Source organism: Anabrus simplex, chromosome 2, assembly GCF_040414725.1.
Source record: "Anabrus simplex isolate iqAnaSimp1 chromosome 2, ASM4041472v1, whole genome shotgun sequence".
In the NCBI taxonomy this organism is placed as follows: Eukaryota; Metazoa; Arthropoda; class Insecta; order Orthoptera; family Tettigoniidae; genus Anabrus; species Anabrus simplex.
The window spans coordinates 683,729,963-683,748,579 of record NC_090266.1 but is presented as its reverse complement, the minus strand read 5'-3'; the positions used below and the strand labels follow the sequence as shown (position 1 = coordinate 683,748,579).

Genomic DNA, 18,617 nt, shown 5'->3' with positions numbered 1-18,617 from the left:
GAATGATTGCATGATGTTTCAACGCAACAATATAAAAAATATAATAGGTTTGCATTCTGCCCGATCAATATACTTATATCTATGAACCTTATGTTTAGTAAGTTTCGCAGGTCATAATGACAACATAATGGCATTCTTACCACAGTCGCTAATGTCAACGATCCCATATTATCATCAACGCTACTATCCATCAATGACATCGCTGAGGAACTGTTTTGGCCTAAAGTTGTAATAACTAAACATACTAAAGTCAATTCTACGATTAACCCCAACATTCTCTGCCAAATCCTGTCAAATTCTTCTTTTTCCTCGTTTGAGTTATTGAATCCTGTCAAATCTTTGGGTCTAGATCTAGATCGAGCCAAAGAGAATAAACGATCAGCGTCGCCAACCTCCACGAACAAAATTATAGAAATCTAGTATTAAAAGTATCGTGTATTACCAAGACCCACTCGTTGACCAAGACCGACTTCAGTCAAGAACAGGTAGTAAAGAATACATTCCACAAGGAGTATGGGTGAAATAATAAGAGCCCATAACTTCTCCAACAACAACATAAGGAGTAACTCCCTGACCAAGACCAAGACCAAGTTGGTCTTGCCCTGACATTCCATTCCTTCCATTCCTCGAAGGCTAGAAGTTCCATACTGCTTTCTGCTAACAACTGAAGTTCGATTCTGCAACGAGGAGGCATCGAGATTCGAGACCTCCTTATATATAGGTACGTTAATTGTTCTCGAAGTCAAGGACATAATATTTTAATACACGACTCATATATAATACTGTCTTTATAATTTGTTAACACGAAGTGTCATTCTGAAGACCTATTGGTTTGAACTTTAAAAATAAAACAAAAATAACGGACTCCTCGCCCCACTGGCAGAAAATTTTCGGATGGCAATCAGCGTCCGAATAAAACAATTTATCAAAATACAGGATTTAAGTCTCGTATAAAAAACCAGGAGAGATGGAAACCAATTGAAAAGGGAGAGGTCAGAGTAAAGGATGTGTAAATATCAGACTAAGAGGAGTAGAATTTCCATAATACTGAATTGCGACCGGTCGGTAATCGAACGGAAATTAATAAGTAGGCCTACAGATACTCCTATGCCTTTGCTGGCAGGACCTAGTGTTTACAGTGCACTATGTCTTCTTGTATGGGCTAGAGCAATTTTGTTACTTTCATTGATCTGTCTCTGTCTTATCCTTGGCTTTGCAATATGAAAGTGACTGAGGTATGAGCGATGCTAGTAATGCCATTCCTTGTGCAGCCTGTCCCTGCTATGAATAGTGTGAAAACGTTACTCATAGGGTCGGTTGGTGCATGTATTTCAGTGGGCTTGACAGACTGATACGTAATAGCAACTTCTGGCTCGTTGAGGAAAGCAACGGGAAACTACCTCACTCATTTTCCTAGTACGCCCGTTCAGTGATGCCTAGGCCATCTATGACAGTTGATGGCAGAGCTCTTGAGGATCCAACCAGCCTTAGGGCTAAAGACTGAACATACACATCCAGATACTCGTATTTCCAGCTATATAATAATATGCTCCCTCACTTCCTAACACTTCCAATGTGTACCGTAACCGCAATTTCTTTCAATATGGATATTCGTAATTTGGCGTTATGCTCTTGCTGATCATAAATAAATTGTTGTTTGAGTCATCAGTCCATAGACTGGTTTGATGCAGCTCGCCATGCAAGCTTATCCTGTGCTAACACTTTCATTTCCTCGTAACTGCTGCATCGTACATCTGCTCTAATCTGCTTGCCATATTCATACCTTGGTCTACCCATGCCATTCTTACCGTCTACACTTCCCTCAAAAACCAAATGAGCAAGTCCTGGGTGTCTTAAGATTTGTCCTATCATTTTATTTCTTCTCGTCAAATCGATCTTCTCTCACCAATTCGATTCTGTACCTCTTCATTCAGGATTCGATCTATCCATCTCACCTTCATCATTTTTCTGTAACACCACATTTCAAAAGCTTCTATTATCTCTCTTTTTAAGCTAGTTATCCTCAATGTTTCACTTCCATACAATGCCACGTTTCAGACGAAAGTCTTCAAAAACATCTTTCTAATCCCTATATCAATGTTCGCAGTGAGCAAATTACTTTCCTTAAGAAAGGCCTTCCATGCCTGTGCTAGTCTGTATTTTATGTCCACCTTACTTCTGCCATCACCGGGCGAGTTGGCCGTGCGCGTAGAGGCGCGCGGCTGTGAGCTTGCATCCGGGAGATAGTAGGTTCGAATCCCACTATCGGCAGCCCTGAAAATGGTTTTCCGTGGTTTCCCATTTTCACACCAGGCAAATGCTGGGGCTGTACCTTAATTAAGGCCACGGCCGCTTCCTTCCAACTCCTTGGCCTTTCCTACCCCATCGTCGCCATAAGACCTATCTGTGTCGGTGCGACGTAAAGCCCCTAGCAAAAAAAAAAAAACTTCTGCCATCACTAGTTATTTTACTACCCAGGTAACAATATTCATCTACTTCCTTTAAGCCTTCATTTCCTAATCTAATATTTCCTGCATCACCTGACTTTGTTCGACTGCACTCCATTACTTTTGTTTTTTACTTATATATTTTCATCTTTTACTCCTTATGTCCATACCATTTGGCAATTTCTCCAGATCTTCTGCAGTCTCATATAAAATAACTATATCATCATCAAATCTCAGGGTTTTGATTTCCTCTCCGTGGATTGTGATTCCCTTCCCAAATTCCTCTTTGATTTCCTTTAATGCCTGTCCTATATAAACATTGAAAAGGAGCGGGGACAAACTGCAACCTTGCCTCATTCCTGTCTGGATTGCTGCTTCTTTTTCGAAGCCCTCAATTCTTATCACTGCAGACTGATTTTTCTACAGACTGTAGATAATTCTTCGTTCTCGGTATCTGATCCCGATCCCCTTTAGAATCTCTATAGAACACTTTTCCGCCTTGTCAATACTTTACATATTTTATTATACTTAATTACCGTACATGTTCTGAGAGCCAACTACTCCCTTCTTCAGCGGTGCCAAAACATTAATATTAATCTTTGGGCTTGGTACATTGGTACAAATAGAACAATTATATATAAATCTTGAAATTGTTAAAATATTTCTCTGTGTTTCACCTTTCACTTACTTATTATGTCACTTGTTATAGACTTTAAACTAGAAATTTTCAAATCATAAATAATATCATCTATTAAATTAATCACTATATGCTAATTTTACGTCCTTATTTACATCTAAAAAGAATAAAATGTTTCTTCGTGTAAATTTATATTTACTTTGTTATTTAGTAAAACACTTTAAAGTAAATAGTTTCCTATTCGTAAAAATTTTCTGCTCTCTTCTTAAATTTGTTTTTCTTCTTTCCTTAAGTCCTACAAAAGAAAAACATTATATTTAAATTTCTAATCTGTAATTCCATTACCTTATTTATTCCAATAATTGTCAATTAACTTACTGCTATAATTCTGAGACCTCACATGAATCGGAATTTCCTCCTCTTAATCCCATCCGACCATGCTAACCTTTTAACCATCCAATTCCTTTAAAATAAACAACCAACAAACCAACTTTAGAGACTTTTTGCGAAAAAGACAACACCTCAGATGCCTGGAGAATTTTATTTTAGGCCTACTTACTTCAGTTTCATCTAATTTTATCCCTAAATTAAAGTGATATAACACTGGTTTGAACCAAACAATATGTCCTCCTTGCTGTCAATGACCTTACGGGGTGAGCTGCTACTATGCTGCCGGTTCCGTGTTGGTCCACATCGATATCTCTGTGCACCACCACTGACTGCACTGACTGATAAAATGTGCCTGCGGCTCTTGTTGTCGCTATAAACCGAAGGTAATGGATTGGTGTGACTTGAAAAGATGTGCAGGATGCCTCACAGAAGTATGCAAGAACTGCACCGTCAAATGAGTGAGTTTGAAAGAAGGCAGATTATTGGCATGAGAGAACATGATGCATCCATCCGGGAAATTGCTGTTTGTGTGGGACGAAGTGTGTCGGCAGTGCAACAGGTGTGTATAGAATGGTTCACAGAAGGTTGTAGAACACGACGAGATGGGTCCGTTTATTACGGTCTGGGCTACTGGTGCGTCGTCCACTTTTCCTCTTAACTTTGACTAATGTGCATAAACATGCTAGATTGCAATGGTGTATGGAACGACATCACTGGGGACAGGAATAGAAGCAGATAGTGTTTTCGGATGAATCAAGGTTCTGTTTGTTTGAAAATGATGGCTGCATTTTGGTTCGCCGCAGACAGGAGGTGAGGCATCACATTGACTGCATTCGCACAAGACATACAGCGCCAACACAAGGCCTTATGGTGTGGGGTGCTATTGGGTACAACCACAAATTGCAGTTGATCGTGTCCAGGGCACTGTGACCAGTTTGACCTACATGAATGACATCCTGCGACCCGTAGCCATTCCCTTTCTGCACAACACCCAGAAGCCATATTTCAGCAGGACAATGCGCGGCCACATTATTGCACGAACACGTGCCTTCTTGTTGTCACGGGATGTCAGGCTGTTGCCCTGGCCCACACGATCACCGAACTTGTCACCAATCGAAAATGTGTAGGATATGGTGAAGTGATGGGTGCGGCACTGTGACCCAATGCCAACCACCAAAGATGTTTGTGAAAGTAAGGAGTAATTGAAGGAACTTGCTATTAAATTGAATCTAGCAAAGAAGTCAGCTTATGATAACATGATGGCAGTCATATAAACTGTAGTAAAAAATGGAAGGGTATATATAGGTACTTTTAGGCAGAAACATGCTCCCAGAAGGACATCCCAGGAATCATTAATGAACAAGGGGTGTGTGTACGTGAGGAGGTGAAGTATTCAGACAGCAGTATGTAAGGATTGTTGGTGAAAAGAATGTCTAGATAGGGGATGTAGCTAATACTAATGAAATATTGGAATTTACCGAAGATAACTAAGACATTTACAATGAGCTACAAAAGTTGAAACGAGAAAAGCCGCTCCAAATTAAAACATTTCTGGGGATATACTAAAGAGTGGGTTGGAATATACGTAGGTAGTTTGAAAAGTTCTCGGAATGTACTAGAATTAAGTATCTTACCTCGGTGAAACTGCTTTTATTTTTCAACATCGTCTCCCTGTAGACTAATGTAGTTGGTCCAGCAATGTTCCAATGCCTTGATCCCATCTCGAAAATGAGATTCCTCCAGGCCTGCAAAATACCTCTCCAATTCGGCTGTCAGTTCTTCCCTTGTAGAAAATCTCCGTCCACCGAGGAAAATTTTCAGCTAGGGGAATAGATGAAAGTCTGATGGTGCCAAATCAGGTGAATAAAGTGGATGTGGCAACAATTCGTACCCCAGTTCATGAAGTTTTGCCATGGCAATAACACTTGTGTGCAGCGGAGCATTGTCCTGATGAAAGATGACCTTCTTCCTTGCCAAACCAGGCCTTGTTTTGCGTATCTTTTCCTGTAGTTGATCTATGAGGTTTGCATAGTATTGCCCCGTAATTGTTTGGCCAGTAGGCAGATAATGTACACTGACTGACAGTGACAATGCAACACCAAGGAGGAGTGGTTCGAAAGGGATGAAAGGTGGGGAAAAAACAGAGACGGCACGGACGAATAATTGATGTTTATTTCAAACCGATATGCAGGTTACACAATGCGCACGGCATCGACTCAGTAGGATGTAGGACCACCGCGAGCGCGATGCACGCAGAAACACGTCGAGGTACAGAGTCAATAAGAGTGCGGATGGTGTCCTGAGGGATGGTTCTCCATTCTCTGTCAACCATTTGCCACAGTTGGTCGTCCGTACGAGGCTGGGGCAGAGTTTGCAAACGGCGTCCAATGAGATCCCACACGTGTTCGATTGGTGAGAGATCCGGAGAGTGCGCCGGCCACGGAAGCATCTGTACACCTCGTAGAGCCTGTTGGGAGATGCGAGCAGTGTGTGGGCGGGCATTATCCTGCTGAAACAGAGCATTGGGCAGCCCCTGAAGGTACGGGAGTGCCACCGGCCGCAGCACATGCTGCATGTAGCGGTGGGCATTTAACGTGCCTTGAATACGCACTAGAGGTGACGTGGAATCATACGCAATAGCGCCCCAAACCATGATGCCGCGTTGTCTAGCAGTAGGGCGCTCCACGGTTACTGCCGGATTTGACCTTTCTCCACGCCGACGCCACACTCGTCTGCGGTGACTATCGCTGACAGAACAGAAGCGTGACTCATTGGAGAACACGACGTTCCGCCATTCCCTCATCCAAGTCGCTCTAGCCCGGCACCATGCCAGGCGTGCACGTCTATGCTGTGGAGTCAATGGTAGTCTTCTGAGCGGACGCCGGGAGTGCAGGCCTCCTTCAACCAATTGACGGGAAATTGTTCTGGTCGATATTGGAACAGCCAGGGTGTCTTGCACATGCTGAAGAATGGCGGTTGACGTGGCGTGCGGGGCTGCCACCGCTTGGCGGCGGATGCGCCGATCCTCGCGTGCTGACGTCACTCGGGCTGCGCCTGGACCCCTCGCACGTGCCACATGTCTCTGCGCCAACCATCTTCGCCACAGGCGCTGCACCGTGGACACATCCCTATGGGTATCGGCTGCGATTTGACGAAGCGACCAACCTGCCCTTCTCAGCCCGATCACCATACCCCTCGTAAAGTCGTCTGTCTGCTGGAAATGCCTCCGTTGACGGCGGCCTGGCATTCTTAGCTATACGCGTGTCCTGTGGCACACGACAACACGTTCTACAATGACTGTCGGCTGAGAAATCACGGTACGAAGTGGGCCATTCGCCAACGCCGTGTCCCATTTATCGTTCGCTACGTGCGCAGCACAGCGGCGCATTTCACATCATGAGCATACCTCAGTGACGTCAGTCTACCCTGCAATTGGCATAAAGTTCTGACCACTCCTTCTTGGTGTTGCATTTGCTCTGTCAGTCAGTGTATCAGCAGAATGCCTTTTGCATCCCAGAAAACTGAGGCCATGACCTTTTCGGCCGATCGCACTGCCTTTGCTTTCTTTGGTGGTGGTGAATTAGCATGTTTCCACTGCTTTCACTGCTGTTTTGTCTCTGGGGTATAGTAGTGGACCCAAGTTTCATCTGTAGTCACAAACCGGTGCAAAATATCTTGTTGGTTGCACTGAAAATGGGCCAGACTTTGTTCGGACATTTCCAATCTGGTACGTTTATCGTCCAATGTCAAGAGCCGCGGCACCCATCTTGCGGATAATTTTTTCATACCAAATTCTTTGGTTAAAATATAATATATACATTCAGAAGACATCCCAACAGCTTCAGCAATCTCTCACACTTTCAGTCGATGATCCTCCATGACCATTTTATGCTCATTTGCGATAAATTCTGGGGTCGTAACACTTTTTGGCCGTCCACTATGTGGATCATCATCCAAGCTCTCCCGACCAAATTTAAACTCGCTGGTCCACTTGGCAGTAGTTGAAAATGAAGGAGGAGAGTCCCCCAGTGTGTTCTAAAAGTCAGCATGAATTTCCTTTGCTTTCATACCTTTCTTTACAAAGTATTTAATCACTGCTCGCATCTCAGTTTTTTCCAATGTCACAAATCACTATGCGGGAACAACAACAAAGAGTCGTCACTACCACACTCCTGCAGCTAGAGCACCGACACGCCACGTGTTCACTCACAAAGGATGTGTGATTATTGCGCGGGAACCTCGTTGCTCTAGCACTGACATCTAGCGGTCATTCCGAGAACTTTTCAAACCGTCCTCATATTATCATACCAGAAGTACTTATTTGGTTACTGTTTGCATGAAGGATCTATACCAAATGAATCGAGAGTTACTGTAGTAGCATCTGTATATAATGGAAAGGGTGATACATCAAACCAAAAATTACAGGTCAGTCAGTTTGACATTTGTTGCATGTAAACTCTGAGAAAGAATTCTTTCTCATTACATTAGCATGTTTGCACAATTCATAATTAGTTTGATTGTAGGCAGTTCACGTTTAGAAAAGATTTTTCCACTGAGGCTCAACTTGTAGGATTCCAGCAAGGTATAGCAGATATCTTAGATTTAGGAGGTGAAATGAACTATATTGTGATTGACCTATCTAAGGCATTTGATAGGGTAGATCATGGGGGACTCCTGGCAAAAATGAGTGCAATAAGACCAGACAAAAGAGTGACTGAATTGGTGGCTATATTTCTAGAAAATAGAACTCAGAGAATTAGAGTGGGTGATGCATTATTTAATCCTCTAATCATTAACAGGGGAATTCCTCAAGGCAGTGTTATTGTACATTTATGTTTTCTTGCATACAGGGTGGACCACGTAAGTTGAGATTGTATAATATCTCAAAAACTAAGCGTTGTATAAAGAACTGTCTGGGATAAGAGTTGCTTGATATTAAGTGGGAAAGAACATGCTATTTGTCGTGTTTTATTTGGAGAACGTTTGGATGGTCAATTGAGGGTCACGTGACATTTTGAAATGGGAACCAACATTTTTAATTTTGTTTTCGCATTCATCATACAAAACTAAACAGCTTTTGTATAAAGTATTTATTAATTGTTCATATACCAATGTACATAACAATAAAAAGTATGAACGAATTACATGAATGTGTTCGAAGTGCGAAATGAATGGTTGAACCCATTCGACACAATCCAACATAATACTATGGTGAGGAGGCTATGACATACTGTGACTGTTGTTTTGTTTTCTTTCCACAGCAGAACAGTTTCCTGGTATCTGTCGTTATTGTACTTGCAACTGCGTGCGAGTCCAGGCGGATCCACTGCTGAGTGTGTACCTACTACAATTTGTGATCACTGAATAACAAAAACCAGTTCCATGCAAGTCATTTAAGATTTGGAGCGTACGCCGTTGTCTGCGAGTTGAAATGGACCGATCTTCGCAACAAGACAAAGTGGAAATAGTTCTCATTTACGGGGAATCTAAGAGAGATGTGGAACAGGCTATTCTTATGTACGCATGAAGGTTTCCTGATAGAAGGACTCCATCAAGAGCTTCTTTTTAACGTGTGATAAAACAATTCACTGAAGAAGGCAGTGTGCAGCCAAAGAAAAGGAAGCACAGATGAACCGCTACGAACGATGATAGGCAGTTGCGGTGTTAGATGTAGTGAATTACGGCCCCCATGTCAGTTCTCGCGCATTAGCTACCAAATGTAAAACAAAAGCTAAAGGTTTCCACCTATTCAATACTGTTTGTTGTAACCTTAAAAAAGTTACATATATTTGTTGAAACTAGTTTTGGTCTTACCAGAGACCATCATCACTCAAAATCAAAGTAAAGGCAATACATAAATAAATAAATAAATAAATAACAAAAATATATATATGAAGCAAACATGAAATTCAAGACAAGTAAAGATTTTAAAAACACTCATCACAATCACATGTCCTGTGCAAGCTCTCACCTTTCCTCCAATTGGAAGGCTTCTCCTCACAGAAGACCAGGTGAAACACTAAAATATCAGCACTAGAGGAATCTTCTAGAACTCAGCTCAGCAGCATTTGAAGAATCTTTTAGAACTCAGCTCAGCTGAAACAAGTATGAACAGAATGAACTCAGCTAGTTCTAGAAGATTCCTCTAAGCTGATATTTTAGTGTTTCATCTGGTCTTCTGTGAGGTACAGTCTTCCAATTGGAGGAAAGCTGAGAGCTTGCACAGGACATGTGATTGTGCTGAGTGTTTTCAAGATCTTTACTTGTGTCTTGAATTTCATGCTGCTTCATACATAATTGTTTGTTTGTTTGTTTGTTTGTTTGTTTGTTTGTTTGTTTGTTTGTTTGTTTGTTTGTTTGTGTCATGTCTTGCCTTTACTTTGATTTTGACTGATGATGGTCTCTGGTAAGATCGAAACTAGTTTCAATAAATATATGTAACTTTTTTAAGGTTACAACAAGCAGTATTTAATAGGTGGAAACCTTTAGCTTTTGTTTTACACTATATTGCTCTTCAATATGGATTAATATGAAATTTATTACCTGTGACATTGGCTACCAATGCAGGAATGTCTAAAAACAGTGTCATCAGAATATTGAAATGGCATAAATTTCATCCTTACCATATGTCATTATATCGAGAACTACATGGTGATGATTTTGTGAATAAACTAATGTTCTGTAGGTGGGCACAGGACAGACTGCGGAATAATATTAACTTTTCAGGTAGCATTGTTTAGTGACAAGTGTACCTTCACAAATCATGGTGAAATAAATCGACACAATATGGACTGTTGGGCTGTGGACAACCCACATTGGTCACGAGAGACCCTCATCGGTTAATGTGTGGTGTGGGGTTTTGGGTCCCAAGATAATTGGATCATACTTCATTGATGGCACCTTAACAGGTGCAAAGTACAGACACTTTTTAATGGAGGTGTTGCCATTATTGTTGGAAGATGTACCACTAGAAACTAGGACGCAAATGCAATATCAGCATGACGGATGTCCTGTGTACTATGCAGGTACTGCTCGGGATGTTTTAAATAACAATTACTATGATCGTTGGATAGGACGTGCAGGTACCGTCAGTTGGCCTGCTTGGTCTCCTGACCTTACATTCCTGGACTTTTTCTTATGGTGTTGCCTGAAAGATCAAGTGTATTGTGAAAAACAAATGACTCCGGACAACATGAAGGCCCTCATATGAAATTCTTGTGCTAGTATTGACAGAGACAACATGCTGTTATGGCCTCAGTCGTTGATTCACAGAGTTGGAAAAGGCATTGATGTACAAGGGCATCATTTTGTACATTTATTACGCTAAGGTCCGATGCTTATGCAATAATTCGTATTACTCTGTGTACCTACCTGTCATCAAAGTTGGATTGTCTACACCAGGGACAGAACCACATACTTATCAAAATGGTGTATGAAAGGCTGTTTGGTTTTATATGAGGAATGCAAAAACGAAATAAAAAATGTTGGTTCCTATTTGAAGAAGTCACGTGACCCTCAAATGACCATCCAAACATTCTCTAAATAAAACACGACAAATAGCATGTTCTTTCCCCCTTAATATCAAGCAACTTTTATTGCAGACAGTTCTTTATACAATGCTTAGTTTTTGAGATATTGTACAATCTCAACTTACGTGGTCTACCCTGTATAAAAATGACATGAGTAAAGAACTGGTATCAGAGATAAGGCTTTTTGCAGATTATGTTATACTGTATAGAGTAATAAATAAGTTACAAGATTGTGAGCAACTGCAGAAAAAACTTGACAATGTTGTGAGATGGACACCAGGCAATGGTATGATGATAAACAAGGTTAAAAGTCAGGTTGTGAGTTTCACTAATAGGAAAAGTCCTCTCAGTTTTAATTGCTGTGTTGTTGGAGTGAAAGTTCCTTATGGAGATCATTGTAAGTACCTAGTTTTTAATGTAAGTAAAGATCTTCATCGAGATAATCACATAAACGGGATTGTAAATAAAGGTGCAGATCTCGGCACATTGTTATGGGGGCATTTAGGGGTTGTAGTAAGGATGTAAAGGAAAGGGCATATAAGTTTCCCGTAAGACCCCAACTGGTGTATGGTTCCAGTGTATGGGACTCACAGCAGGATTACTTGATTCGAGAACTGGAGAAAATCCAAATATAAGCAGCTCGATTTCTTCTGGGTGATTCCAACAAAAGAGAAGCATTACAAAAATGTTGCAAAGTTTGGGCTGGAAAGACTAGGTAGAAAGGAGACAAACTGCTTGACTAAGTGGTATGTTTCAAGCTGTCAGTGGAGAGATATCATGGAATGACATCAAGGCCCGGTTTCACAGTTTGAGTTTAAGCCGAAGCTTTAGTAAGCCACGCACGCCGCTTAAGCAAGGCTTACTCTTTGGCTTAAACACTACGAGTTTCACAGTAGGGGGACCATGTGCAGCTTTACTAAGCTGAACATCTCCGAAGTTGGTAATGCTTGCACATGCGCAATGATTCAATTCTCATCTTTGTTTACATCCGTAGCCTATGATTGATTGACTTGTAGGTTATACATCGTTTATCAGCCAAGATAATTTAGAAAAATGAACGGAAAATGTGATTCCAATAATAGTAACAAAAATAAAGTTTTAAAAAAAGGTCACTCGCACGTCCTGCTGACACGTATTACCACTACAGTCTAAAATGGCCATAACTTCTGAACCATTCATGCAAATAATATCCTGACAAGGTTATTGTAATCCTTATAAAATACTGGAGGAGGTCAAACAATTTATTTCAATGAGGAATTCGAGGATAATATCGAAATATTTATTTAATGTTAAGGAGTTATATTTTTTTACCGCTGAGTATAGCATAAAATCGCTTCTAGAGGGCAAACGGTTGGAAATAGGTATATACCATCGTGGACTTTTTTGTAGAGGTTTCTATGCTCTACAATTCGTACACTTACACTTGGGGTCTATCGTTGATGGTTCACGCAGCGTAAGCCAAGAAAGCAAGTGACCGACCGACATTTTTGTCTCTTTTACTGTATATCGGAACACGGAAACTGTATTATTTCACGAGCTTCGAAATATATTCAGAAATATAAGTTATTTAATGTTAATGTTATTGGTTTTACGTCCCACTAACTATGAATTTGAGCACCTTCACCACAGGACTGAGACAGGATCGAACCTGCCAAGTTGGGCTATAAGAAGGCCAGCGCTCTACCGTCTGAACTGAATCCTTAGCTTAAACCTCAGTTTCATACAGCTTAAGCCAGTCACAGATAAGCTCGGCTTACCACTTGCACTCCCCACTGTGAAACTCGTCCAGAGTTTAAGCTCCCGCTTAAGCCCGATCCAAGGCTTAAGCGTATACTGTGAAACCGGGCCTAATAGACGAATAGGTTTGAGTGGTGTCTTCAGAAGTATGAAAAATCACAATATGAATTCAAGAGACAAATTGGGGCAAATACTCATTTATAGGAAGGGGAGTTAGGGATTGGAATAATTTACCAAGGGAGATGTTCAATAAATTTCTAAATTCCTTGCAACTATGTAAGAAAAGACTTGGTATACAACAGATAAGGAATCTACCACCTGTACGATTGCCCTATATGAAGATCAGTTGCGATTGATTGATGCATTGGATAAGGCGCTTTTGAGAATCGGGACATGTAAGCCAACGAGTTTGTAGGGTTTGTGGCAGGTCTCGATTCAGGAACAGGACCGACGTTGAGGCCCAGTCGACCCCGTCATAAAAGGAATGCTGTGCAGCTATGCCAGGCTAGCTAGATTATGGTCTTGAGACGGTTAACTGTTTCCAAGAATACCGGATGACTCGGGAAATCTGAATTTTACTGCTCTCGCAGGGGAAAAAACTATCTGGCTTGGAGGCGGTATTTTCCTCCAAGTCAGTGAAGAACCCCCCTCTTTGCTGGAAGAATTTGAAAAAAAAAAAAAAGGAGAATCAGAGTAGCCTAGTTTAGTGATTGTGAGGGGCGGGAACCTCTTGGTTACAGCCTTCCTCTTTTCTTTCACAGAGGGTTGCCATATTGGAAGAGAAGGTCCCCCTGTGGGTGGGGGCAGTGGAATAGCAACCACGGTATCTCCTGCCTGTCTTAAGAGATGACTACAGTGGGCCCCAAGGTATCTTACCTTTGGAATGTGAGTTGGCGGCCACAGGGCCCATAGCTGAGTTCTGGCATTGCTTCAGTTACTTATGCCAGGCTCCTCACTTTAATCTATTCTATCTGACCTCCCTTCATCAACTCTTGTTCTTTTCCGACCCCGATGATATTAGACCATTCGAGGCCTAGGGAGTCTTTCATTTTCACGCCCTTCATGGCCCTTGTCTTTCTTTGGCCTGTACCTTCATTTTTCAAAGTGCCCTTCCATTCTTTCCCTCTCATTAGTGTTTACAGAAGTTGGATGTCCAGTTGTACATCTGCCTAAAGCCATTATCACTGCCACCACCATTATTTTTGATAGAGGATGATTGCCCAGTTGTACTTTCTCTTAAAACAATAATCACCACCACCATTAGTGTTAATAGAGGATGGTTGTCAGTTGTACCTCCTCTTGAAACAATATTCACCACCACCATGTGTTAATAGAAGACGGTTGGCCAGTTGTACTTCCTCTTAAAACAATAATCATCACCACCACCACCTGGGAGGTCAATCAAGAAAGAAATCCCCAGAGGAACTTGAGGTATCGATTGAGGAGAAGTTCCCGCCACCTGGCAGGGTACTAGCCATCATTGCTAAACTGTTAGGTTGTGAATGATTAATATCCCTGGCCTGGGGACTGGGTGTTTGTGTCGTCCTTAACGTTCCATTCCTCACATTCAACACTCTACACTTATGCAGTTACAATTGCAGGTTCATATCATGTGGTGCAAGTAGTGGCAAAAGATCTACAGAGGTTAGCGCCACGAACAAATAGCATTTTTTTTTTTTTTTTTAACTACTAAGTACTTATGACAGAAACAGACCAACAAGCAACAAACAACACTACTCTACAGCACATACACCCTCTATGGCTCCAAGGACCACGCACTGTAAAGGATACCAGGAGGAATCCCAGATGCCACCACCACAGCTCATCCACAATAGTGCACAAAGCAACAATACACAGGCAAGGCACAGGAAGGGTAAAGGCAAACTCTCGCTTTGAGTAACCGAACAGGAATTGTCCCCTGTGTGTGGGGGCAGTAGAATAACACCCGCGGTATCCCCTGCCTGTTGTAGGGATTGACTTAAAGGATCCTCAGGGGATCTCTACTTGGGAGAGTTGGTTGGCAACCACAGGGCACTTAGCTGAGTCTTGGCACTGGTACCACTTACTTGTGCTGGACTCCTCATTTTCATCTGCCCTATCCGACCTCCCTTTGTCAACTCTTATTCTTTTCAGACCCTGACGGTATTAGGTTCCCGAGGCGTAGGGAGTCTTTCATTTCACGACCTTCATGGCCCGTACCTTTCTTTGACCAATGCATTCATTTTTGATGTGTGGATCCCCTCCATTTTTTCCCCCTCTGATTAGTGTTATGTAGGGGACGGTTGCTTAGTTGTACTTCCTCTTAAAATTATAATCACCACCACCACCAAACAGGAATTGACGGTAATATTCTCTGACGAGAGCACATTTACCTCGACTGGTACGCGTGTTTCGCCCTTTCAGCACATGGAATGATCCAGCATATGTGGAACTCTGGCCGAGTATCTGTAGGTGGTGGATGAGCTCTTGCCGGGCAATGTGTGCAAATATTAGAGATTATTACGGTCTCTTCCATGCGGGTGCTTCATCCCACCGGTGTTACATAATTTCAGCAGAACCTGTCTTCGATGCACATGTCCCAGTTAGTTCAGGAATAGTTTGCAAGGCAAGGCCAGGACGAACTTATCAAGTGGCCTCTTTGTAGGGAGGACATGAAGTGGTGGTGGTTGTGGTGGTGACTTTTGTAAGAAGAACAACTACTAATTAATCATCCTGGGGCCCTTAGCTGAGTCCCGGCATTGGTTTTATTTACTTGTGCCAGGCTACTCATATTCATTTATCCCATCTGCCCTCTGTTGGTATGTTGAGTGCAGTGGCGAGAGAGGTGATAGAAATTGTGGTGAATGAACTTGAGTGTAGTCTCTAGTTCAATGCTGAATTGGTGAACGAACTAAACAAACGACTCGAGTGTCACGAAAATAAAATAAAACATCTTAAAGAAAAAGTTGAGGCAAAATGTGACTCCCTGGAACAGTACCAAAGAAGGTCAAGTTTAGGTCTGTTTGGTATTGCTGAAATTGAGGCTGAGAGCATAGACGACATTGTAGTGAGCCTCTGCAATATACTAGAGGCCAAGGTAAGCCTAACTGACATTGACAGGAGCTACAGAGTAGGACCGAAGGAGCCCGGAAAATCTCTGCCCATCATTGTGAAGTTCACATCCTTCTGCTCCACGCACAAGGTTTTCACACGGGAGCGCCAACTAAAAGGAACACCTACCATAATATGGGAGGACTTGACTGCAACTCGTCTAGCAATTTTGAAGGCAGCCATCACTCTTCATGGACTGAGGAACACTTGGACTGATCACGGGGATATCACAATTAAGTTGGCAGATGGTACAAGGCGTCGTATTAACCATATGTGTGATATTCCTAGATTGTAATCTTCAAACGTCTCTACCCATCACTACAGAACTGCTTTTGCTTTTAACGTGAGTACTGAAATATTGTCTTCCCTTGCCTTCAGAGTAGAAATACACTACAGTTAAGTTTCACGTTTTCTTTCTCATCTCCCTCTCTCATCTTCTCTCCCTTAACACATTTCCTATACCCTCTAGTTTAAAATTAGACTCATTTGTGTGGTTTACTTTATAAATTTGTCTGTAGTGTGTTTTGTCATTTTTATTAAACTCACATTGTCTTTTATTTCTACAGTAATCAGTATTGCTTGAACGGTATCTAACCGTAGTCCTCTCGGTAGTTCTGTTTTAGTCTTACTTTTCTGTTCCGAAGTTGACGTACCCTTTAGCACAACAAAGACACGCTTCTGACGACTTCAGCCCTAAGCGCATTCCTTAACCTCCAACCCTAACCCCCCATGTTCTGTTAACCACTCCCTTCGCACACATAGCTGCTAGAGCAAACCCAGGTCCTCTCTCAGCCATTACTATCTTGAAGGAAACTGTGAAATAATTTCCAAGGGCACTTAACGTTTATTACTGTAATGCGCAGTCTTTGCTGTCCCAAACGCACATGGATGAAATGCATGACCTTTTTTCTTCGCACTAATTCAATGCAATTATTATGTCAGAAACGTGGTTGACCGGCAAATGTCCCAGCTCAGCTGTTGACATGGACGGGTATGTCCTTCTACGAAATTACCACGAGGGTAAAGGCGGTGGAAGGGGCTGGCTGCCTATGTTGCCAGAGACCTCAACCCTCAAGTAATTAGCCATTCACCTTCACAGTATGAACGTAAGCCAGAGTTTTTGTTTGTAGAGATAACACTGTTTAGAGCGAAATGCTTGCTAGGAGTGGTTTACAAGCCTCCAAACGTAGGCCAGTTGACCGACGTTGAGACTGAAATACTAAACCTTCTGCCATACTATGAACACGTTATTATAATGGGAGACTTCAACACAAATTTGTTAGATAGTACTGCAGCTTCTACTCGACAGTTTCGTAATACTTTCGAAGCATGTAACACGAGAATTTTACTCCTCGGGCCAACTCACCACACTAATTACAGTCACACTCTTCTTGATCTAATGATAACAAACAATTCAACAAAAGTTCTGCAACATGGACAAACATCAGCCCCAGGACTGTCTGGACATGACATAATCTACCTGCCCTACCAATTACGAAGCCCAAAACCTACGACGAAAATGTTATCAGATGAAAATTAGAAGATGATGTTCTTTCTGTGCTGTGGATGGAGACAAATCATGCCAATAATGTTGAGGATATGGTTTCAGCATTTAATGACCTAGTAACGCAACTCTACGATTGGCACGCCCCAGTACATACAGGAAAGCGTTCCAGTGCTCCTAAACTATGGATAGATGATGAAATCCGCAACCTAATGGCTAAACAAGACACTGCTCATAGACAATACAAACACTACCCAACGGTAATGAACCACCAGACATATAAAACACTGCATAATAAAACGACCTCTAAAATTCAAAGCGCTAGACTACGTTATACCCATAACTTGATTAGACCTGACATACACCCTGTGATGATGTGGAAGTCTATGAAGTATTTTGCCATCAATAACCAGAAATCTAACGAAGAACTAAATGTTAGTGTAGATAAATTAAACGACCAATGCAGCAACGGGAATTAATCCAGTCATGAAAAAGAAAACAATTAATGCATATGATGATATACCATTTCCGCACAGGGATAAATTTTACTTCAGTCACGTAACACTGCAAGAAGAGATTGACTCAATGAAACACATCAAGACCAGAGCTAGGAGCGTAGATAATATAGGCCACGAAATGTTCATGAAAATTCTCCATCACATCGTTTATCCATTTATCTTTAATTATTCACTGCAACAGGGAACCTATCTGGAAATATGGAAAATGGCCATAGTTCACCCGCTTCTGAAAATAAGATTGGCAAATAACGTCAGTGACTATCGGCCGATTAGCATCTTGTGTTTATTTTTAAAAGCTTTAGAATTCATAGTTCACAAGCAGATTACTAAGTATCTTACGCAATATAATCTCCTCGATATCCACCAGTCTGGCTTTAGACCAAGACACAGCAGTTGCAGTGCATTAGAACATGTGACTGATGACATAAGGCAAGCCATGGACAACAAACAACTGACAGTTCTAGCATTGTTGGACTACAGTAAAGCTTTCAACACTGTTATATGGAGATGTGTACGTAATGAATAGGAGGACAATTAGATTTCCTTTGTAAACTGTTGACAGAGACATACGTATCCAAATAAAATAGTTTAAATTTCTCCGCGAGTGCACTCCAGTGCATTAGTTCCTGTCTCACTGACCGCTGACAGTGCGTACTTAATAACAACAATGTATATTCAAATTGGTGTACGGCTGACGTAGGAATACAACAGGGATCTGTACTGGGGCTCCTATTTTTCTCTTTGTATATAAATGGCATAGCTTCT

The 18,617-nt window shown here is 41.7% G+C and overlaps 1 protein-coding gene and 1 long non-coding RNA gene across 3 annotated transcripts in view; one reads left to right on the top strand and one right to left on the bottom strand.

Annotated features, from left to right (window-relative positions):
* Acph-1 (Acid phosphatase 1) overlaps window positions 1-338 on the bottom strand; it is a 261,970-nt gene extending 261,632 nt beyond the window's left edge. For both annotated transcript variants that reach the window (XM_068226254.1, XM_067141277.2), the window contains exon 1: window positions 141-338. Coding sequence is in view for 1 of the 2 variants with exons in the window: in XM_067141277.2 (XP_066997378.2) it covers window positions 141-275 (135 nt within the window). In the remaining variant the exon portion in view is untranslated. The remainder of the gene's footprint in view (window positions 1-140) is intronic.
* A 128-nt stretch (window positions 339-466) lies between these two features.
* The window catches only part of LOC137498552 (uncharacterized), a 108,952-nt gene continuing 90,801 nt past the window's right edge, over window positions 467-18,617 (top strand). Inside the window, exon 1 of the long non-coding RNA XR_011017838.1 lies at window positions 467-721. This is a non-coding gene — a long non-coding RNA (uncharacterized lncRNA). The remainder of the gene's footprint in view (window positions 722-18,617) is intronic.